This window comes from Trichomycterus rosablanca, chromosome 8, assembly GCF_030014385.1.
Source record: "Trichomycterus rosablanca isolate fTriRos1 chromosome 8, fTriRos1.hap1, whole genome shotgun sequence".
Taxonomy (NCBI): Eukaryota; Metazoa; Chordata; class Actinopteri; order Siluriformes; family Trichomycteridae; genus Trichomycterus; species Trichomycterus rosablanca.
The window spans coordinates 437,179-462,019 of record NC_085995.1 but is presented as its reverse complement, the minus strand read 5'-3'; the positions used below and the strand labels follow the sequence as shown (position 1 = coordinate 462,019).

The 24,841-nt window shown below is 41.8% G+C and overlaps 3 protein-coding genes across 4 annotated transcripts in view; 1 reads left to right on the top strand and 2 right to left on the bottom strand.

The window, feature by feature from the left end:
• The window catches only part of LOC134319220 (protein inscuteable homolog), a 29,517-nt gene extending 28,857 nt beyond the window's left edge, over positions 1 to 660 (bottom strand). Inside the window, exon 1 of the mRNA XM_063000276.1 lies at positions 542 to 660. The gene's annotated coding sequence lies outside the window, so the exon portion shown is untranslated. The remainder of the gene's footprint in view (positions 1 to 541) is intronic.
• Positions 1 to 24,841, top strand: part of psma1 (proteasome 20S subunit alpha 1) — a 35,928-nt gene that overhangs the window by 9,635 nt on the left and 1,452 nt on the right. The window contains exons 1-8 of one of the 2 annotated variants that reach the window (XM_063000289.1): positions 18,299 to 18,357; positions 20,214 to 20,258; positions 20,790 to 20,891; positions 21,765 to 21,868; positions 23,291 to 23,379; positions 24,032 to 24,102; positions 24,206 to 24,335; positions 24,464 to 24,543. In XM_063000289.1, the coding sequence (XP_062856359.1) occupies positions 18,355 to 18,357; positions 20,214 to 20,258; positions 20,790 to 20,891; positions 21,765 to 21,868; positions 23,291 to 23,379; positions 24,032 to 24,102; positions 24,206 to 24,335; positions 24,464 to 24,543 (624 nt within the window). In that variant the 5' untranslated portion in view covers positions 18,299 to 18,354. Of the gene's footprint in view, positions 1 to 18,298; positions 18,358 to 20,213; positions 20,259 to 20,789; positions 20,892 to 21,764; positions 21,869 to 23,290; positions 23,380 to 24,031; positions 24,103 to 24,205; positions 24,336 to 24,463; positions 24,544 to 24,841 lie in introns of those variants that run through there. The other variant, XM_063000290.1, reaches the window with a different exon arrangement.
• Positions 9,830 to 12,956, bottom strand: LOC134319239 (calcitonin-like). The gene is made up of 3 exons (XM_063000299.1): positions 12,871 to 12,956; positions 11,927 to 12,061; positions 9,830 to 9,998 (listed from the first exon to the last, which is right to left on the bottom strand). The coding sequence occupies exons 1-3, from the start codon at positions 12,954 to 12,956 to the stop codon at positions 9,830 to 9,832; spliced, it is 390 nt and encodes a 129-aa protein (XP_062856369.1).

Here is a 24,841-nt window from a genome sequence, read left to right as displayed (position 1 = left end):
TCACACTTTTTTCTAAGTAGCTCCAGTTGTCCTGACTGCAGGTCTGTGGGGATTTTTGAAAGAAAACCCACATAGATGCAGGGAGAAGATGCAAAACTCCACACAGAAGGGTCCCTGACATTGAGGTGACAGCGGTACCCACTGTGCCAGCGCTGCCCTTTATTTTATTTATTTATTCTTTTTAAGTTTAATGATTTAAACATCAAGAGTCCAAAAGTTATCGGATACGAAAACAGTTCTAAATTATTTACGTGTCTCCAAGCTGCCGATGTTATAAATTCATTTAGTTCTTTTAGAACCCAAAGATGCTCCAATACACACACACACACACACACACACACACACACTCACACTCACACACACACACTCACACACACACACACACACTCACACACACACACACACACACACACACACACACACACACTCACACACACACACTCGCATCACCAAGCTTTTGAAAGCCCACCTGAGAAACGACGTCTTGAAGCTGACGGATCTCTGAAGTTAAAACCGAATGTTTGAAAAGGTCGAGACTTACGTGCAGGTCGGACCGACTCCCAGTAGTCCTGTTCCCTCGGCGCACCCAGTCTCCTCGGGATCGGTCCCGAAAAAGCTCCGGCCGGGCGGAGCGCCAACCTCACCAGACCACGAGATGCTTCTGCTCCAGCACGAGGCCACGTCTCATCTGAGCTCGACGCTCGACGTGTAACCTCACATCCAGCGCCGAGGGCCCGACGTCACAGCCGCCAGAAATGTGCAGACGCTGCACGGGACGAGGAGTCCAAAAAAAAAAAACCCAAATAACCCCCAAAACGTCTGAGAGGCGAAAAAAAGAGCCGAAACCGCAGGAAGGAACGAAGGACTGGAAACCAGATGTGGAGCAGAAGGAGCAGACGGAGAAAAACACTCGGCAGCGGCGGCGGCACACAGGGGTGAAACCCCAATTCCCTCCCCGACCCCGCCGTGTTTACCTTCTCTGTACGTGCGGGGAGCACACGGGGGCGCAGCGGGGGGGGAAGGGGGGTTGGTGGGGGGGGGGGGGGGGGGGGGGTGTTGAGTCAGACGGCTGGACGGTTCGAGTCTGAGCGACCGGTGTCTCACCGACGGGCCTGAACACACAAAAACACACCAGGTTCTGTTACAGTGGAACCCACAACCTTCTGATGGAGCCTAAAGGTTCTGAGGTCTATACTCTCATCAGAACTCTCATCAGAACTCTCATCAGAACTCTCATCAGAACTTGCTACAGAACTCTCATCAGAACTCTCATCAGAACTCTCATCAGAACTCTCATCAGAACTCTCATCAGAACTCTCCACTGAACCTTTACAAGATGAACATGAACAAATGGAGGAAAAAAACATTCATAAACTTTTAACAGTTCTGAGAAAAACAGCAATAAGAGAATAAAAGCACAGAGGACGAGAAGAACGTAAAAGAAAAATAATAAAGCAGAGATTTAAACAGAGGAATGAAAAAGCAGATAGAAGGAAAACGAGGAAGAAATAAAAATAAATAATAAATAAAAGAGAAGAAATAAATAACGAGAGGAAATTTTACTTCAATAAGAGAAAAGAATAAAGAAAAATGGAACTTGATCAATTAGCATACAGGTTTAAAACAGCTGGAAATGGGCGTGTACGCGGCGCAGTGAGCTAACACACTAGCACATCAGCGCAGAGCTGCCGGCGTGGCCGGGCGTCCACACAGACACAATCCGGCGTGTTTGAGGGAGGGAAGGTTGGACAGCGTCTCTGTCCACTTCTGCTGTGATGAGCTTGTCTGATTAGCTGGTTTATTAGTGAGTCTGTACCAGTTTAGCTGGTTTATTAGTGAGTCTGTACCAATTTAGCTGGTTTATTGGTGAGTCTGTACCAGTTTAACTGGTTTATTAGTGAGTCTGTACCAATTTAGCTGGTTTATTGGTGAGTCTGTACCAGTTTAGCTGGTTTATTAGTGAGTCTGTACCAGTTTAGCTGGTTTATTAGTGAGTCTGTACCAATTTAGCTGGTTTATTAGTGAGTCTGTACCAGTTTAGCTGGTTTATTGGTGAGTCTGTACCAGTTTAACTGGTTTATTAGTGAGTCTGTACCAATTTAGCTGGTTTATTGGTGAGTCTGTACCAGTTTAGCTGGTTTATTAGTGAGTCTGTACCAGTTTAGCTGGTTTATTAGTGAGTCTGTACCAATTTAGCTGGTTTATTAGTGAGTCTGTACCAGTTTAGCTGGTTTATTGGTGAGTCTGTACCAGTTTAACTGGTTTATTAGTTAGTCTGTACCAGTTTAACTGGTTTATTAGTGAGTCTGTACCAGTTTAGCTGGTTTATTAGTGAGTCTGTACTGGTTTAACTGGTTTATTAGTGAGTCTGTACCAGTTTAGCTGGTTTACTGGTGAGTCTGTACCAGTTTAGCTGGTTTATTAGTGAGTCTGTACTGGTTTAACTGGTTTATTAGTAAGTCTGTACCAGTTTAGCTGGTTTATTAGTGAGTCTGTACCAGTTTAGCTGGTTTATTAGTGAGTCTGTACCAGTTTAACTGGTTTATTAGTGAGTCTGTACCAGTTTAACTGGTTTATTAGTGAGTCTGTACCGGTTTAGCAGTTTCTGCTGTGATCTGATCTCTTGGACTGGTTCTGATGCCTAGGCTAAGGTAAGTGAGTGAGTGAGTGACCTGACCCACAGGGACCCTGACCAGGCTGAATATTTCAGGGCGGGGCTGTTCAGAGCTCGTGTGGTTTCATCCTGCGATAGATGGACGCGTCTCACCGCCCCCCCCCCCCCCCCCCCCCCCACCCAAAATTACCACAATCTCTACCAGCTGCACCTCATTACACTCCCCCCCCAGCACTGAGGGGTGTGACCCCCCCCCCCAAACTCAGCCCCTGCAAACCCCCCCCCTTCCCCCCCCCCCCCTTCCCCACCAATCATACACCAAACTTTCCGTCGTCCCGCGGCGGCCAACTTTCCATAAATACCAGCAGCGATCAGTCAGAGCCTGGAAAAGCCATCACACACAGACTGGTTCAGCCCTCACAGTCTGTACTGGTTTAACTGCTTTATTAGTGAGTCTGTACCAGTTTAACTGGTTTATTAGTGAGTCTGTACCAGTTTAATGGTTTAGTACTAACTCTGTACTGGTTTAATGGTTTAGTACTGAACCCGTGCCTGTAGGTGTTGTACTGTATTTCCAGTAGGGATGTTGGTGCGTTACCAGTCACCCTGACAGACCTGAACACTGGTTGATGTTTAAACCAGCCGGGCATGGTCGTGCCATCACATCTCAGTTTGGGACATGTCAGGTCTTAGACCAGGATCATCCAAAACCTCACAGGGAGATGAACTTAGTCCTGAACTTCAGATTCCAGAATCCTGACTAAACATTTTAAACAGCGACACCTGCCGGCTAATGATGGTACAGCAGGATGTGTTTATTATATCAGATCTATTAATAATAATAATAATAATAATAATAATAATAATAATAAATAATAATAATAATAATAAATAATAATAATAATAAAAATAATATATTAATAATAAAAATAATAAAATAATAATAAATAATAATAATAATAATATAATAATATAATAATAATATAATAATAATAAAATAATAATAATCAAAATAATAATAATAATAATAAAATAATAAGAGTAATAATAATAATAAAATAATAATAATAGTAATATAATAATAATAATAATAAAAATAAATAATAATAATGAAATAATAATAATAACAATAAAATAATAATAATAATAATAATAATAATATTAATAATAATAATAATAATCAAAATGTGCGTGTTTGTGTGGTGTGTGTGTGTGTGTGTGTGTGGTGTGTGTACGTGTGTGTGTGTGTGTGTGTGTGTGCGGTGTTTGTTTTTCCATCAGACTGAATGCTATATTGCTATTGCTAAGGCAGCTGTGACTGTGTACACAGGTCGATCAGGTTCAGGACGTTCGACAATAACAGACATTTCAACCAATCACAGCTTTTCATTCCTTTATTTTATAGAATATTCATATAAAAGTGATTTATTATTATTTATTATTATTTATATTTGTGTGTTTGTCCTGACTGAGCGTTCATTATTAAAACTGGAGGGTCGTTACTGCTGCTGCTGCTGCTGCTCTGAGAGCCGAGACTGTTAGTGCTGTTAGTGTTTCTCAGATCAGATCACACTGCTGCACCTGAAACACACACACACACACACACACACACACACAGCAATGCAACGATTACACACAATCCATCAATCATCAATAACAAATATTAAAACTACCTGCAAATAAAACCTGAGTGTGTGTAGTGTTAGTGTGTGTGTTGTGTTGTGTGTACTGTGCTGTTGTTATTTTGTTGTTGTTGTGTACTGTGTTGTGTGTGTTGTTGTGTTGTTGTGTAGACTGTGTTGTGTAGACTGTGTGTGTGTGTGTGTGTGTTGTACCCACAGTGTTCCTCACACCCTCCCGTTGTTCCTGCGGCGGCGGCCGAACGCGTGAGATCCCACGTTGGTGGAGATGAAGCTGCTGGTTCCACCGGAGCGGCTCAGAAAATCCGCCAAGCGGTGAGTAACACAGGTAGCCGTGTTACATCCTCTCTTCTGTACCAACACACTGCTGCACACACACCATCACACACACACACACCATCACACACAGTACACGCACAATACACACACAATCCACACACACCATCACACACACACACAAAATATATATATACACACACACATACACACACACACCATCACACACAGTACACGCACAATACACACACAATACACACACAATATACACACACACATACACCATCACACACAGTACACGCACACAATACACACACACACCATCACACACACACACATACAGTGTATCACAAAAGTGAGTACACCCCTCACATTTCTGCAAATATTTCATTATATCTTTTCATGGGACAACACTATAGACATGAAACTTGGATATAACTTAGAGTAGTCAGTGTACAGCTTGTATAGCAGTGTAGATTTACTGTCTTCTGAAAATAACTCAACACACAGCCATTAATGTCTAAATAGCTGGCAACATAAGTGAGTACACCCCACAGTGAACATGTCCAAATTTTGCCCAAAGTGTCAATATTTTGTGTGACCACCATTATTATCCAGCACTGCCTTAACCCTCCTGGGCATGGAATTCACCAGAGCTGCACAGGTTGCTACTGGAATCCTCTACCACTCCTCCATGATGACATCACGGAGCTGGTGGATGTTAGACACCTTGAACTCCTCCACCTTCCACTTGAGGATGCGCCACAGGTGCTCAATTGGGTTTAGTCCATCACCTTTACCTTCAGCTTCCTCAGCAAGGCAGTTGTCATCTTGGAGGTTGTGTTTGGGGTCGTTATCCTGTTGGAAAACTGCCATGAGGCCCAGTTTTCGAAGGGAGGGGATCATGCTCTGTTTCAGAATGTCACAGTACATGTTGGAATTCATGTTTCCCTCAATGAACTGCAGCTCCCCAGTGCCAGCAACACTCATGCAGCCCAAGACCATGATGCTACCACCACCATGCTTGACTGTAGGCAAGATACAGTTGTCTTGGTACTTCTCACCAGGGCGCCGCCACACATGCTGGACACCATCTGAGCCAAACAAGTTTATCTTGGTCTCGTCAGACCACAGGGCATTCCAGTAATCCATGTTCTTGGACTGCTTGTCTTCAGCAAACTGTTTGCGGGCTTTCTTGTGCGTCAGCTTCCTTCTGGGATGACGACCATGCAGACCGAGTTGATGCAGTGTGCGGCGTATGGTCTGAGCACTGACAGGCTGACCTCCCACATCTTCAACCTCTGCAGCAATGCTGGCAGCACTCATGTGTCTATTTTTTAAAGCCAACCTCTGGATATGACGCCGAACACGTGGACTCAACTTCTTTGGTCGACCCTGGCGAAGCCTGTTCCGAGTGGAACCTGTCCTGGAAAACCGCTGTATGACCTTGGCCACCATGCTGTAGCTCAGTTTCAGGGTGTTAGCAATCTTCTTATAGACCAGGCCATCTTTGTGGAGAGCAACAATTCTATTTCTCACATCCTCAGAGAGTTCTTTGCCATGAGGTGCCATGTTGAATATCCAGTGGCCAGTATGAGAGAATTGTACCCAAAACACCAAATTTAACAGCCCTGCTCCCCATTTACACCTGGGACCTTGACACATGACACCAGGGAGGGACAACGACACATTTGGGCACAATTTGGACATGTTCACTGTGGGGTGTACTCACTTATGTTGCCAGCCATTTAGACATTAATGGCTGTGTGTTGAGTTATTTTCAGAAGACAGTAAATCTACACTGCTATACAAGCTGTACACTGACTACTCTAAGTTATATCCAAGTTTCATGTCTATAGTGTTGTCCCATGAAAAGATATAATGAAATATTTGCAGAAATGTGAGGGGTGTACTCACTTTTGTGATACACTGTATATATATACAATACACACACACACACACACACCATCACACACACACATATATATATATATACAATATACACACACCATCACACACACACACACACACCATCACACACACACACACACCATCACATATACAATTTACACACACACACACACACACACACACACGAGGTTTTAAGAGCGCTGCTTTTGGACTCTAAAATCCACCAATAGGAGGAGGGCGGATGATGACATAACAATAATGTATGAAACACTGTGACCTCATGATGTGAAATATTACCGGTTAAACGAGCGCTGATTAAAAACACCGACTTTATTTCTTACATGAATTAACACCGATATGAGCATGTTCTCCTGAACCTTCTCACAACAGCACAGCAGCTCTGAGGAACCGACGCGTTCCATGTTCCTGTTCCACCAGTCACGTAGCTCCAAACGTTCCTGCTTCACCTTCTAAGTGTAAATGTAAGTCCTGCTTTATTCAGGTAAGATCCTTCTCACCATGATGCCGGGGTGTTTTTGGGTAACCGGATATCCCTGATTTTGGAACCTGCACCCCAGGAACGTCACACCCAGGAGGAGTTCAGGTATCCAGGTGATGCGCGTTTATTGTTATTATTACTGCGGCCACCACAGGGCGCCGCTCATTACTGCAGTTTATCCTCCTTTAAAACTCCAGTCTTTAAAAACAACCTGCAGTTACTTTCTGTGTGGCCAAAAGTATTCGGACACCAGCCTCTTTTTATTTTTGAGAAGCTTCTCACAAGACTTTAGTTTGTGTGTGGGAATTTGTGCCCGTTCAGTCAAAACATGACACCATCAGTCGGTGTTCCGGTTCATCCCAGAGCTGTTGAGTGGGGCTGAGCTCAGGGCTCTGTGCAGGACGCTGGAGTTTTTCTTCACGTCTTTATAGAGCTCATACTGGAACAGGAAAGGACCTTCCCTAAACTGTAGGAAGCATATCATTTCCTTTATATCACTGATTTATTACATGTTAGTAATACATGAATTCATTAGAAGAGGCGTCCCAATACTTTTGTCCTTATAGTGTACATATATATTTTGATATATTGTCTCTCTGGGTGTGCATATAGTGTGTGTATTGTGTGTATTGTGTGTATTGTGTGTATAGTGTGTATAGTGTGTGTGTATTGTGTGTATAGTGTGTGTGTATTGTGTGTGTATTGTATGTGTTGTGTGTATTATATGTGTTGCAGGTGTGTGTGTGTGTGTATTATGTGTATAGTGTGTGTGTGTGTATTGAGTGTGTATTGTGTGTATAATGTGTGTTGTGTGTATAGTGTGTGTATTGAGTGTGTATTGTGTGTATTGTGTGTATAATGTGTGTTGTGTGTATAGTGTGTGTATTGTGTGTATAGTGTGTGTGTATTGTGTGTGTATTATATGTATAGTGTGTGTGTATTGTGTGTGTATTATATGTGTTGTAGGTGTGTGTGTGTGTGTGTGTGTATTATGTGTATAGTGTGTGTGTATTGTGTGTGTGTGTGTAAAGTCACAGGTGTGGTTGAATGATGGACGTGAAGCAGCGCTCTGATGTAAAAAAAGTTTATTAAATAATTAAACCTTGTGTGAATGTCGCTGCACTTTCGTTTATTATATTTATCACTTTTATTATTTATTATTTATTATATTTATGATGATGCGCTCTGTGATCCCTCGTTTAATCATCTACAGCGTCTCTCCACTGAGGTACAGCGATGCAGTACATGAACGATCACATGACTGAGATGCAGGAATAAAAAGGCTGTGTCCCAAATGCTAGAGATTAAAGAAAATCTCTCAGGGTAAATCTTTCCTAAATGTGGAACAGTTGTCACCCACAAACGTACGTTAAACTTGCTGACACTAATTACATCCAATTCTTACTCTTAAAATGGCACTTACAGACATGATTGGCTGTGTCTGAGGGTGGGAGGGATCTATTATTACTGCTGTAATAGCGGCCTCTGCTGGCTGGTCGAGGTGCTGCACCACAAGAGACGGTGAATAACAGAGAGCAGTGAGTGACTCTCCCTGTGTGATACTGATCCCTGGGTGAAAAGAAGTGGTTGGCTAGTACACTTGTGTCAGTGAGGGCGTGTGTCAGGTACGGCCCTCCTTGGCCAGGGTTGGACTAAATTGGATAAAATGGGATAAAACGAGAATTACAGTGCATTATGGGTATTTGGTGTTCCCTCCACGATTATCAGCCCCTGAATGTAATAGTTTGTAGAACCTCCCTGCCCATAACCAGCACTTAGTCTTCTCCTATAACAGCTTATAAGTCTGGAGACTAAACAGACGGGAATTCGAGACCTTTCCTCCTTACAGAATCTCTCCAGGCTGTCCAGGGTCCCAGTTCCTCTCTGTGCACTCCCCTGCACTCAGTTGGCATGGAGGTGGCATCTGATGGTAGTTTTTGAGACCACAAGATGCTACCATTTGTCTGTAACTCTCTGACAGTGAGCCTTGGGGATTTTTTGCCTCTCTAACCATCCTCAGCACCGTGTCGGGGCAAAATAAATGTGGTTCCTCATCCAGGCAAGTTTGTGACAGTGTCAGTTATCTGTAGATCTGAGTGTTTTCAGGTAAATACATCGAATTTTATTTACATTTCCTGATCTATGAAGGTCACCACGTGTTTCTCTTGTTTTGTCTTTCTCATGATGAAGAAGGACTAAGAGAATTTGACCTCTGTGTCACTTCATGTTTATACCCCAGGAAACCGTGGATTATTGCTTGAAACTTCCTGAACACAATAAAAAGAACGCTTCAGGTAGATTTTGTCTGTAAGGATTTATGAAGGTGCCAGTTACTGGGATCATTTTTATTCAAGGGTTTTTTTAAGCGGGTTCTTTATTCTTATTCACCAAACGAAGAATTTCTTACAAGCCTTCAATCTCTTCGTTACCAGGGGTGCCAAAAATTATGGAGGGGGTCATAAATATTAGAGAAATGTTAAATAATGATCAAGCTTTTTTACTTTTATGGAAGGGATTTGTACAATTTCTAGCATTTGGGACAGAGCCTCAGAACAGAAAGGGTTCCAGTAAGGTACAAAAATCAGAAAGCAAATCTGGAGATGAGGACAGGAGCAGAAGAGCTTCACTGTGAGCAGAAGATACGTAGAGCTTCATGAGATCTGTTTTATTTATTATTTACAAACTGATCCAGCTCTAAATCTGGATCCTGCTGCGTCTGCAGTTTCAGACGGTCGAATTATAACCAAATTATTTGATAAGAATAAAAGAGATCTCATGAGTCTCTACGACGGGGTCGTGACTCTCAGGCAGGAACCCACATGCAGCCAGAACCAGCGGAGGGGAACCGAGGGGGGGCGACGGAGGTAGGGCGGGAGGTGCAGCGTGCTTTTAGGCCATATCGAGCGTTTCCTCGTAGGTGCTGCTGCGTTTCTTGCCAGGCGTGCCCGCGCCCACGTCAGTCCGCGGGAACGTCTGTAATTTGTGCAGCTCCTGCGAGAGTTTGCCCAGGACGCAGGTGCTGAGGCTGGAGCATCGCTTGGCCAGCGCTCGGCCCTCGCTGTCGGGAGACACACATGCACAGAAACCAGCTCATACGGGGGCATGCACATGTACTCACGCTCTGTTTACATGAACCTACACGGAACCTACATGCACGTCTGCGTGGCATCGGGAGGTGCAGCATGCTGGCTGGGGTTCGCTTCAGAGTCTGAGAGCACCACTGCTGCCTGTTCATCATCAGTGATTGAATATCTATTTATCCATCCTCAGGAACCAGTTCTCCCAGAAAGGGTCACAGTAGGTCTACAGCCACCAAGAACACTGTGTCCAAGGGTCCCACTTACATCTAGGGCTAATTTGGACAAGGTAATTCAAGCTGGTAGTGAGGGAAGCAGAGATCACAGTCACAGATACCTCTCTGCCCAACGACCTTCTCTAAAGAAGAGAGAGCTCTCATGGGTTTTATATAGACCCAGTTCAAGACAGGGAGCCACGTGCATAGGTGCCCCAAAGTACACTGGTACCAGGTTTGGACTGGGTGGGGACACCTTGGAGAGATCAAATCGTACTTTTTTGACTATCAGAAGACGTCTACTAGAACTTCTGCTAATGCTTTAATCCCCATTTTACTTCATGATAATATTCCTAAAATATCTATTGTGGTGTTTGATAGCTGATGGAGTAAAGATATGCCGGTGCTCTCAGACTCAGACAGTAACATAACGTTCTCCCTCAGTATCAGATCCATCACCAAATTATCATCAGCATCATGCAGTCAGTCCGGATAGATTCAGGATTCAGGGTTTCATGCTATTTAGGGTTCAGCAGCATTCCTGTTAAAGGGGTTAGCAGGCAAAAACCCAGTATACATTCCATACATCACTAAAGGTTTAACTGGTCCATGCAGGAGGGTTGAGGTGGATCAGGTACTGCCTCGATAACGTACCTCAAATATACCGACTCCAGCACCACACCGCCGTTTCACTGATTAGCTTCTCTGCTTTTTATAGATAATAAAACTTCACCGATTTTAATCAAATTCTTACAAAACACGTAATTGATCAGCAGATCCGCGTGTGTAGCTTTGAGGCTAATTTATATCGCTAAGCTAATACACTTTTAGCACTGTGTAAACAGCAGATTAGCATTTTGGGTGCTATCTTACAGCTTCTATAGATGGCTAAGGGTTAATTTGATGATTGTTTAAACTTACAGATTCTTTAATAAACTTTTATAAACGTGGAAGCTGGAAAACCTCATTTGTACAACTTTTAAAAAATAAAGCAAACAAATAAAATATTGATATTGATATTGATTGACTTTTTGCATGTTTATGCTGACTGTGTACTACAGAATAAAAGGAGCACAAATTATACACTTATAAATTATTAATAAATAAATAAATAATACATAAATAATTAGTTAAGAAATTAATAAATATACATAATTCATTAGTTAAAAAATAATAAATAAATTATAGTAAACATATAAATACATAATTGATAATAAATAAATACTAATTAAATAAACATTCAAAAATATTAAACAAATAAAAAAATTATTAAAAATAATGAATAGATATTTAGTAAATAAATAGAGAGATAAATACAAGTAAACGAATAAATAATTAATAAAAAATAATAAATAAATAATTAGTAAATAAATAAACAGAAAAATACTAGTAAATAATTAAATAAATAAATAGTAAATAAATATAAATAATAGTACACAAATAAATAATTACTAAATTAATAATAAGTAAAAAATACATTATTAGTAAATAAATTAATAGTAAATAAATACATAAACAATTAGTAAATAAATAATAATAAATAAATTATTAGTAAATAAATAAATAGTAAGTAAATAAATAATAATAAATACATTATTAGTAAATAAATAAATAGTAAATAAATAAATAATAGTAAATACATTATTAGTAAATAAATAAATAGTAAATAAATAAGTAATAAATAAATAAATTACCTGTTGGCGTCGGACCTGGGCTCTGTTTTCTCTGCTGTTATCTGAATAAATTCTTTAATCATGGCGTTTAATAATCTCCTCGCTTCATAATCACTCAACATCATCACACCGTCTGCTGGAGAATCTAACACGGGTCTGCTGGAGACACACACACACACACACACACATCAAAAATACACACACACATACATATATATACTGTATATAAACAGCGTGGGTTTGGGAGCGCTTCAGAAAACCGTTTCTATACTTTACACAGTACGCCACTGCATCTAGAAACACAACCTGAAACTCTATTACACACAGTTCTTTGGGCTCGAGTTCATCTCAGATGGACTGAAAGACAGTGGACAGACATGTGCTGTGGTCAGATGAGTCCACGGTTCAGCTCGTTTTAGCAGGACCATTCCACGCCTCATTCTGTACGGCTTCATAAACACAGAGTGTGTGTGTTTGAGCGGCCTGCCTGCAGTCCAGATCTATCTTCTATAGAAAATGTACGGTGCATCATGAAGAGGAGAATGAGACGACGGTGAGCACGGACTGTTGAGCAGCTGGATCTCGTATCCAGCAAGAACGGAGAAAAATTCCACTCACAAACCTGCAACCATCAGTGTCCTCAGTTCCTCACACATTAAACTGTGGAATTAATAGGAACGCTGATGGAACATAGGGGGGAACACAGGGGGAAACACAGGGGGGAACATGGGGGGGAGCACAACACAGGGGGGAACATGGGGGGGGACACAGGGGGAACACGCTCTCGTCCTGACTTTTATGGAGAATGAAGAGATGATTGAAATCCACCCTCTGATGTTTGAGGTCTGGTGTGGAGACACCAGGAGATGTAAACGTGATCAAAGTTATTATAACAGTGAACGTTTTGTTCCCTCAGTGTGTGTGTGTGTGTGTGTGTGTGTGTGTGTGTGTGTGTGTGTGTGTACCTGAGTGATGCTGCGTGTGAGCTGTACAGGTTGGCGATGGTGAGGACAGAGACGGCGAGGAGAGCGGAGATCTTCATCATCAACATGTTCTCCTACAGCACGAGCAGAAACACAGCAGGTCAATTATGTCATCACACACACACACATAATTCACACACAAACACAATACACACATTTATATACACACACAATACACACATACACACACTATATACTCACATAACACACACAATACACAAATGACACACAAACAATACACATTTATATATATATTTTTTTATTGTGATACCATATCAACTAGTTAGCAACACACTCGCAACTACCTGAGACACCAAAGCAACCGCCTGGAATATCAAAGCCATCAAACAGCAACACTCTGTCACTATAGCAACACTTTATTATTACCACTGTAACCACCTAACACACACACACCTGAACCAGAGGGTTCTGACAGTAGAAGGTGGATCTGATATCACTGGTATTATTCATACTGGATTCATTCAGAGCTCCATTATGGTGACGTTCAGTCAGGAGCGCTGAGTTACACTCTCACCCCCCTCTGTGCCGGATCTACTTTACACCTGTCCTCTTATAAGGTATTCATACGCTCCGGACAGCCAATCAGAGAGCAGGAGTTCTCACGGTCCATGGTGTGTGTGTGTGTGTGTGTGTGTGTGGATTGCACAGCTGACGGTTTTCTCAGTTCTTTTCTCTGTGGGGTTAAACATCCCCCCTGAGCACTCAGATCTTTAAAAGCTTGATTTAAAATAAATAAATACTCTATTTATACTCTGTACAAACATACTGATGGTGTAAAGAGCTTTTACAGTCCCGCAGCTGTACAGTGACACATTCATTCATTCTCTCATCCACATCCTGGTCAGGGTCCTGGTAAGTCCGGCACCACCCAGAATCAGGCAGATTCATCACATTGCAGCACCTTCACTTACATAGTTACACATTTAGAACAGCAAATCCACCTTCTGCATGTTTGGGGGGAAGGGGGGCAACTGAGTACCTAACAGTGACCAAAGGTAACGTTTAAACCCATCAGCTACCACGCCAAAATAAATAAAATAAAAATGAATAAAAAATAAAATGTTAAATAAATAAATAAATAATAACTAATAAAATAAATACATAAACAAAAATATAATAATAATAATAATAATAATAATAATAATAAAGTAAAAAATATAAATAATGTAAAAAATTATTATCTTAGTAACTTATATCATATATATGTATATTATAAGAATCTTTCTGTTTTTTTCTTTCTTTTTCACCTATAATATAGATTTAAATATAATAATAAAATATTACAAAGATCTGTGAAAAACTAATAAAGAAAAAAAATCCTAAAACTGAAATAAAATACAGTTTAATAAGTTTATAAGTTAATAAGTTCATCATTTTCTCTGTGCATCAATTAGTAATAAAATAATGTTTAAACTTCTAATCTCTATAAACTAAAGAAATAAATAATTAACAAAGAAATGAATTGTTAATAAGTATTAATATTATTATTATATTTGTGTACTGTGTTACTGATGCACATTATTAAAGTTTATATATTATATATTATAAAGTTTGTATAAAACAAAGAACAAAACATTTTAAAAAATTGAATAAAGAAATAAACAGAATTTTTTTCTCTTGTTTGTCCCTCATCACCCGACCTCACACATTACACTAATAATCACACTCTCACACACACACACACACACACACCTTATTTTAAATCTATAATAAAAATGTAAATGATAATGTTAAATTAAAGTTCCTGATTAGAGTTTCTGCTCACCTGTGTGATGTTCGTTCCTCGTCCAGTAAAATAAAACCCGAGTGCTGCGAGAACCTCCTCAGATCAGATCAGCTCCTGATGCTCCTGATGTTCCTGATGCTGCAGCTGCTGCTCACACACACACACACCTTTATACACCACAGGGGGTGGGGGTGTGGTCCTGCTCATTATCCTCCATCAGCCAATCAGGAGGCGGGGATGAACAGGTCCACCAGTCAGCATCAGATCCTCACATGATGTCCTGAAGACGTCAGTCCGGCCTCAGAGATCAGCGTGACGTCATCAGTCCATCAGATGAATCAGTTCGAACCCGTCCACCTGAATCCCCCCCATCAGGAGACGTCAGGCTGAGGAGCTCCTCTGTATGAGTGACATGAGGCTTCCTCAACAATACACGTTCAAAACTCACAACTATAACAGTCTCCGCTCTCCACCTGCACATACTGGAACATTCCTGCAGGATTCAGTTCTTCTCAGCAACCATTGTGAGTTGTGTAGAGTTGTGTAGAGTTACTAAGCAGTACAAAGTGACTTGGTAATAATAATTATAGATGATGTGGAGTTTCTGTTAAACTCATTAAATGTGAAATAGGAAAACACAGTGAGTTGTATAGAGTTGTATAGAGTTGTGTAGAGTTGTGCAGTTCACAGTGAGAATGTAAGATAAATAAAAGTTTATGTGGAGTTTCTGTTGAGCTCATTATGTGCAGAGCAGGAAACTCACCCACACACTGAGTTGTGTAGAGTTGTGTAGAGTTGTGCAGTACACAGTGAGAGTGTAAGATGAATGAACGTTAATGTGGAGTGTTGAGCTCATTAGATGCTGATCAGGAAACTCACCCACACACTGAGTTGTATAGAGTTGTATAGAGTTGTGTAGAGTTGTGTAGAGTTGTGTAGAGTTGTGCAGTACACAGTGAGAGTGTAAGATGAATGAACGTTAATGTGGAGTGTTGAGCTCATTAGATGCTGATCAGGAAACTCACCCACACACTGAGAGGAAATGAATTCTAATGAATAAGTGAATGAAATCAGGACTGACTGGGCGCGGACGCATACACTTCCAAATAACATCATTACACCCACTAACAACAAGCACCAGCGCATCATCAGATCAGATCACCAGGATCATCTACATTCTCCATCAGAGTGTCTAACCAGTCAGAGGGAAACGGAAACGCCGCAGCGCCGGGACTGTAGATCAATAATGAAATGAACTCATGAGGTCGTGACATTCAGAGGGTCGTTTCAGAACCAGATCTGATGTGTGTGTTGGGTTCATCGTTCTGCTGGAACCCAAATACACAATACTACCACCAGCATGATTTACAGTAGGTACAGTGTTGTTGGGTTTACAGGCTTCACTTTTTTATCTGCTCACTGTGAACAAGCTGCTTTATTTATTTAAACTTTAAACATGATTTAAGGCGTCCTGGATCAGGAGCTTCTTTCAGGCAGACAGACTCTCAGACACTGGCTCAGTAAAGCTTGCTCAACCATGGACAGTAACCCAGCACCTTCTTATTCATGGCAGAGTTTGTGGTGTTTTTTTGGCCTTGGCACTGAGACCACTGTTCCACGTACTTTGTGCTTACAGACGTTTTTAGGATTTGTTGCTCAGAACTGGTTTTATGGTTTTATGGTTTGTCAGGCTTGTGGCTCAGTCTAATAAATGCATTAAAGCTAGCCCTGTTTATATGGGCACAGAGAAGTCACCAGCTGTAGTCAGTCATAATCAGTAATGCAGAATATTAGGAGACCATGATATAAAGTTCATCTAAGCTGCTGTCCGTATATTTTTGATCCAGCAGATTTTCAGAAAACCCAGAACAGACTTTTCTAAGAACTCCAGTTTTTGGGTTTTTTGGACAGTCGGAGAAAAACTCGTTCCTTCTTAGTGGATGAGAACTTCTGAGCTGAACTGTGGGTTCCTGCAGAACTGTGGTGTTTCAGATGAAGCTTCCTCATCATCTGTGGGTCCTGCTGGATGGAAACGATCTACAAGAACCTGGGAAATAATCAGACAGACCATTACCATACAGACAGTAATTCAAACTCAGGATAGAACCTAAAGTCCTGGAGCTGTACGGCTCACCTGACGTTTTCCCACCTCTTTAAACATACCAGCAGGTGGATTTGCCCCATGTATTCAGTACACTGCGCTATTCAATAACGTGTTGAAATAAATAATGAATAAATGAGGAAATGCCGGTCGGTGCAGTTATGTAACGGCTCCATCTAGTGACTGAAACTGTCATGAACAATGAGATTTTACTGAGCTGCTGTTATTTACATTTTCAGCATTTAACAGATGCTTTTATCCAAAGCGACTTACACACAATGAGCAATTAAGGGTTAAGGGCCTTGCTCAGGGGCCCAACAGTGGCAACTTGGTGGTGGCGGGGCTTGAACCGGCAACCTTCTGTTTACTAGTCCAGTACCTTAACCACTGAGCTATCACTGCTATCATCATTCTCTTCAGCCAATCATGTCTGTGTGGACACCCGGCTGGGCGGTAGCAGTGCTGAGATTTAAAGGTTGTGTCTCAATTATTTTAGATTGTTCTAAAAATTACTGATTTGCTGCTACTAACATTTATACTTTTAGATTATTTCATATTTATTTATAATTGTTTTGAATATATGTATTGCCTATAAAGCTCTTTGATATTTTGATATATTATTATTATTTGTTTTTTATGATTATATTCTTTTTATTACAACTATTGTTTTATTATTACTAATTTATTTATGTATTCATTTATTTATTTATTTATTTATTATAATTTTCATCCTATTATCAATTGTATTATTATTATTATTATTATTATTATTTGGTTTTATTATTATATTGTTGTTATTAAGAACTATTGTTTTATTATTATTTCTTTTTATTATTTTCATCCTCCTCCTCAGCCGATCATGTCTGTGTGGCTGCCCGACTGGCCACAGTGCTGAGATTCAAACTGGTAATAAACTGCTGTCCCACCCGAGCACCCAAATCACCTTCAGCTTCAAAGTAATCTGTCCAGATGATCAGATATAATCCATAAACTAATAAAAAAGAAACAAAACAAAATAAAATAATAATGAACAAACAAAAGCAGGTCTTCTTGCTGTGAGGCGACAGTGCTACCCTCCAGCTTTAGTACCAGAAACCTGGTGATGAGACATAAAGGCCAGTAATCTGATCCAACATCCAGTTCTTCTCTTACCTGTGCTCTATTATTAATGACCCGGCTGATTCTGTTATCTGCTGCTTTACAAAACTTGCAAAATGCTAAATATTTCATGTATAAAAACTCGTGATTATTTAATTATTAAAGAAATAAGTGCAGAAATTATTAAAATATCAAACCTGTCACAAAAGCTCCTTATACGTGTCCATTATTTACTATACACACTGCTCTTTATTGAGTGTGGATTGTTTTATTAATGTCATCTCTCCCAGGTTTGGATAACTGTGTACTTTTGTAAATCTAATAAACAAATAAACATATACATAAATCAATAATTAAATTAAATAAATTAATTAATTAATACATATGTTTTGATTCTGTGCTGACTTGCAGCTCCTGATTCGGACTCTGTGCTCGATTGATCAGGCTTCCCTCTCTGAGCAGGAGAAACTAATCGAGCTCCGCATCGTTGTGCTTGGAGGCGGTAGAACCAGACACAGACATGGTGAGCGTCTTTTATTTAATTTCACCACTTTTACTGAGTTTTTCGGGTATTTACTGAAACATTGAGTCTCTGGTCGTGTTCTGGGGGAACTGGAGGGTGTATAAGAGGTATTTTGTGGAGTTAGTGCAGTTTGTAGAGTTGTGAGGCAGCGTGAGTAAGCGTTTCCTCAGTTAGCTTTAGCATGAGGCTACCGGCTAGTAGAATAATTCAGTATTGAAGTGTAAATTAGTGATTATAGTTTATATTAGAAATGCTCTGCGCTTTATTAATGAATAAACTTTACTATCTATGATAATCTTTCAGTATCAGGTTCTTCAGGTATTAGGTTGCTGTTTGGTTTAGTCAGCGGTGTAGTTAGCATGATGCTAAATAACAGTAAACATCATTAATTAATCTATTAAATACTTATTATAATTTAAATGATATATAGATAATATTCTATATGTATAATCCAGAATTATTTATATGTATAATTAGATGAACATTTATTCTCATGAGATCAGTACAGCTGTACTTTCAGTTTCACATCACAGAGTCCTGCTGTCAGATTATTCATTTATTTATTTATTTATTTATTTATTTATTTATTTATTTGGGGGCAGCAGTTATTTTGCAGTTTATCTCGATAATAAAAACACAAACGATTAAGACTAAAATGTGTTACATTAAAATAACTCCATTAAGTTTGTGGTGAAACGTAAAAAAGTGCAACATAACAGAAGAACTGAGTCTTCACCTGTAATGCTGGATTACATTTACTGCATTTAGCAGATGCTTTCATCAAGTCATTTACAATTTTGTCTGAATACAATTTAAACAATTGAGTGTTAAGGGCCTCGCTCAGGGGCCCAATAGTGGCAGTTTGGTGGCAACTTTTGATTACTAGTCCAGAACCTTAAGCACTAAGCTACCCCTGCCCTGATGAGAATCCAGAGCAAGCGACTCCTGACTGGTGATGAGGGCTTGCCGCCTCCGCTGGTACTTCAGGGAGTCCATGATACCATGTGTCATGCAGCCACTGTTGGGTCCTTGAGTGAGGCCCTTAACCCTGTTGGCTCCAGGGGCCCCGTACGATGTCCCACCTTTATCTGTATATATGACAAATAAAGACGTTTCATTCCACCTGCTCTGCTCTAGATTATATATTATATAATGGAGACGGAGTCCAGGGTTTGATTTACCAGCGGTACTGTCAGGCGTCTGCATACAGGCATGATCGGCTGTATCTGAGAAGGGGGGGTGTGCGAGGCCTTGTGAAGGATCGGCGTCCTGTTTGGCACGTTACTGCAATGCACCCAGTGATCCCAGACCCACTGTGACCCTGACCACCAGGCTAAAATAGTCATGGAACATTAAAATGGATTGAAAATGAAACGGAAACACTTTCACACTGCCGAGGTTTCAACCTGCTACAGAGAGTCGGCTCAATTTCCACTCGGTAGTCCAGTGGTCCCCATATCGGTCCGTGCGTGGGTCATTTATTACCGAGCCGCACAGGAAGACTAAATTTTCTTCACACTCTGAAACTGTGTTTTATTTTGAAAAACTGGATTGTCTTTTAATACCATCTGTCTGTTCCTCTTGACGCTTTGACCTGTTCCTATTTCAGTCATGCTGTATAATTTTATTTTATATCCTCCGGCCCTTGCTGCTCTGTGAAATTATATCTTATATGAAACCGGTCTGTGGTGCAAAAAAGGTTGGGGAGCGCTGCAATATAGAACTGATTAAAAAATAAAGATGGTATCTGGAGCGCTGTAGGGAAAACTGTAGTAACATGTCACATATCAATAATTAATAATGAGGTCCTGATGGTTTGTAATTATTAATATTTATTTATGTTTGTTCCTCCACAGTTCAGGAATCAGTATGATAACGATGTGACCGTGTGGAGTCCACAGGTGAGTTCTGTACACCACAGCAGCTCGGCAAAAAGAACATGAGACTGACACCACCAACAAACTCTACAAGATCCACACTACCATCAAAATGTTAGAGCTCAATACCCCAAAAATGATGGGAACCAATTATCTACACAAGATGCGTATGGGACACACCAAACTCACCCATAACTCCCTGCTAAAGGAAAACCAGGCCCCCTCTGTGGAGCAAGAACTTCTATCAAACACGTTCTCTATTCTTCACGTTCTACGAAAGTCTACACCCTCATAGTCACACAAACACCATAAACACAAGCAAAGAAAGCAAATCCACCCCGTACTTTATTGTTTCAATCTTTTATTTAGTCATGAGAACAGCTCTAGTAGCTGACATGACGTTAAGAATTAAACACACACACACACAGGCCATACCTCAGTAACAGAGGAGCTCAGAGGAACACGTGCATGATCGAATATAACCTGAAACCTTTAAAACCCTTTTTTGCTTGTTTGAGTGAAACGTTCCTCATTTCTGATGTTTTGTTTGGTCAGGGTCGGATCCACCAGATCGAATACGCCATGGAGGCAGTGAAGCAGGGATCCGCCACCGTGGGGCTCAAATCCCGAACCCACGCCGTCCTGGTGGCCCTAAAGGTTTTTATTCCTCTCTTTATATCACAGACCTGCAGGTTCTGAGGTTCAGGGTTCAGGTTTTGGGTTGTCAGGATGTTCCTGATATCATTACTATAGTACATTATAAAATCACTGGATTCAGGAAGTATTCACACCCCTCATTCTTCACTGTGGGACTCATAGTGGTTCTCGGCTACGTCCTGTTTGCTTTAATGATCCTTGAGACACGAGTAGTTCTCAGTTGATCCACCTCCTCTATAAGGACCCCCAGTTTACTGCACTGTCAGGACCAAAACCAACACATGAAGTCCACCATCACACCAGGGTGAGGATATAAAACAATATCTGAGGGTTTTAGTGTCTAAGGAACACGGAGGCATCAGTCGTTATTAGATGGAAGAAGCTTGGAACATCCTTGAACCTTGAAGAGTTGGCCATGTAGGACAACACAACAGTGACCCAAAGCATAGAGCCAAAACAACATTAAATGGCTCGAGTGGTCCAGCTAAAGCCCAGAATAAAACCCCAATCGAACCTCTGTGAGGGTGGGTTTTCAGGTGCTCATCGTCCAGTCTGACACATCTGGAGAGTGGGATAAACCGCCCCGCCCACATCCAGGGGTGTAAAGCTTATAGAGAAGGATCCAGAAAGACGTTAAGCTGTAAGCGCTGCCACAGGGGCGTCTGAGTACTGAACAAAGGGTGTGAATACTTTCTGAATCCTTGTTGCTGTGATTGTGGCTTCCGCTGGCTGCTTGAGGTACTGCACAGAGACGCCCAGGTTACTATCAGGGAATCGGACGTGACTAAATTGGGAGGAACGGAAGGGAGGTTGGTGCAGTCCTCAGCTCTGTAGCGTGATGGTATCTGGTTCTGCTTCCTCTTCCTGTTACAGAGAGCTCAGTCTGAACTCGCCGCTCATCAGAAGAAGATCCTCAATGTTGATACCCACATCGGCATCTCCATCGCCGGACTGACCGCCGACGCCCGGCTCCTCTGGTGAGAAAATCAAATAGATCTCCAGCTCTTGGGTTCGAATCCCAGGCGATCCCAAAGTGTGTGGGGAGAGAGAGGTTGCGTTTATTGCAGTTATTTGTACAATAGCGACCTCTGCTGTCTGTCTGGTGCAATTGCAAATTGCACTGGTGGTGGATGATCTAGAGGGCTTAGCATGTCTCTCTGTATGTGATTGTTTATGGTTTACATTTTCAGCATTTAGCAGACGCTTTTATCCAAAGTGACTCACAGTACTGTGCCAGTATTCAGTCTTAACAAGTGAGGGTTAAGGGCCTTGCTCAAGGGCCCAACAGTATAACCTGGCAGTGGTGGGGCTTGAACAGGCGACCTTTTGATTACTAGTCCAGTTCCTTAACTGCTAGACTACAACTGAGTCATGATGTGCTGCTATGCATTAAATTAACATCAACTATTATTATTATTATTATTATTATTATTATTATTATTATTATTATTATTAAATGGACCGAAATTCTCACAGACACGCTCCGAAATCTCACACAAAGCCTTCCCACAAGTATGGAGGCCGTTCCAAGCATCGATCGTGAACAGGGTTGCCAGATTGTTCCAGCAGTAGGATTAGGTAAAGCTGTGCACATGAAAATAATACATCTGGCAACCATGCTCTCATTCTCATCCACTAGAATTTGAAATTTAGAACTTTGCGCATTAAAAAGAAAATCCATGTGTCTCAGTCCGTGAGTGGATTGAGACACAGCCCGTGTGGACATGACCGATTAGACGCGATGCATTCATTCAGCTGTTCACACACGAGCTGGTGAACAGGGTTGCCAGGTTGTTCCGGCAGTACATCTAGGGTTCGGCTTGTTTAACGGGGTCAGTGGGGTTGGATAAAGCTCCTGCGGTGGAACTAAAACACATAAATCTGGCAACCGCGCTCTCATTCTCATTTTCTAGAAGCACAATGTAGAATTTTGCACTGATTTAAACAAAATCCTGCGTGTAATCAGTGGATTGAGACACAGCCCGTGTGGACGTGACCCATCGGAGCTGCTTTCAGCTATACACACACACACACACACAGGCGAGCTGGTGAACACGGTTGCCAGATTGTTCCGGCAGTAAGTCGGGTGTTCACCTTGTTTAACAGGGTCAGTAGGGTTGGATAAAGCTACTGAGGTGGAATTAAAATGCATAAATCTGGCAACCGTGCTCTGAACTTGTAGAATTTTGTGCTTATTTAGGTCACGTCTTTGGGGGTTCATAAACTGAAGGTGTATGTGTACTGGTGTAAAAACTGAGCTGCGGTGCTGCGGTAACCATGGTGATGGCGGGTGTGCGTAACTGGAGGCCGTTCCGAGCATCGATGCGCATCCCAAGCTCAGTAGATCAGTTCTGTTATGGATGAAGAATGAAAGTCTCTCTGTCTTTGTTTCCTCTCAGTAACTTCATGCGTCAGGAGAGTCTGGATTCCAGGTTCGTGTTCGACCGGCCGCTGCCCGTGTCTCGTCTCGTCACCCTCATCGGGAGCAGTATCCTTCCTCATCCTCACACCCTCATTCATTCATTCACCTCATTCTCAATTCCATCCTAACCTCTCCCGAGATGCCTTCAGGACCGAGGTGCTGAGTTTAGTCCTGACACACGAGCTCCACGGTTCACTCTCACATGGTCCCTACACGCTGATCACATGACCTTGACATCATCAGGTAAACGTTAGGGCGCGGTGTGGTCGTGATCTCTGATTGGCCTGTTGTTCAGATATGGGCGGGGCTAAGCCGGATGGGGTCTCTCTCCCATGACTGGTGCAATGTTTGATGGCGCCTGCACACAGAGATGAGAAAAGAGTGCTGTCAGGGTGTGTCTCTCCGTACACAGAGCTCTCGTTAAAGTGTAGGTGATGAGATGCGTACGGCTGCTGCCCACGTGTCGGAGGGGGCGTGGGTTAGCTTCGTTCTCCTCAATCAGAGCGGGGATCGGCATTGGTGGAGAGGAAGCGTGACGCAATCGGACGCATTAAAAAAAGAGAGAAAATGCATCAATAAAGTATTTTTAAAAAATCTCACTCATAATAAGATTCACTGGGAGCCACTGGGGCGACTGGAATCCACCCACCATCTGATGATGATGATGATGATGATGTTGTTGTTTTGGTGATGATTGTTTCCTTAATGGCTGAATCAGAAACTCAGATTCCTACACAGCGTTACGGGAGGAGACCATACGGAGTCGGACTTCTGATCGCAGGATACGACGTACGTGTTACTGGAATAATCATATATACATACAGACGGGCTACAGTCATTAATTGTATACCTCCGACGTTTATCTGTACGGTGTGTGTGTGTGTGTGTTTAGGACATGGGTCCTCACATCTTCCAGACCTGCCCCTCCGCCAACTACTTCGACTGTAAGGCCATGTCCATCGGGGCGCGCTCACAGTCCGCCCGCACCTACCTGGAGAGGAAGATGGACCAGTTCCCCGACTGTACGTCTCTCTCTCACACACACACACCGAGTACACCCTCAACCTGCACTACTGTCTGATGCAGACGTCAGGGTTCGGTCCCTGTGATGTGACCGTGCTCTGACCGCCTGTTCTGTTGTTATTCTCAGGTAACCTGAACGAGCTGGTGAAGCACGGCCTGTGTGCTCTCAGAGAGACCCTACCTGCAGAACAAGATCTCACCACCAAGGTACCAGCGCACGCCCACCGATAACATACAGGGGGGCCCGAAAGTCTTCTATAGATTCTTAAATATAATACGAGGTCTTTCACGACCCCATCCAGAATTTCTGGAGGCTCTTGAAAAGCAAATAAGCTCAAGCTCGTGAACAGGGTTGCCAGATTGTTCAGGTAGAAAGTCGGGTGTTCATCTCGGTAAAGCTACACTCCAGTGGAAGTGAAAAGCGTACATCTGGCAACCACGCTCTCATTCTTTAGAATTTAACATTCCAGCACACAGTAGAATTTTGCGCTTATTTAAACAAAAT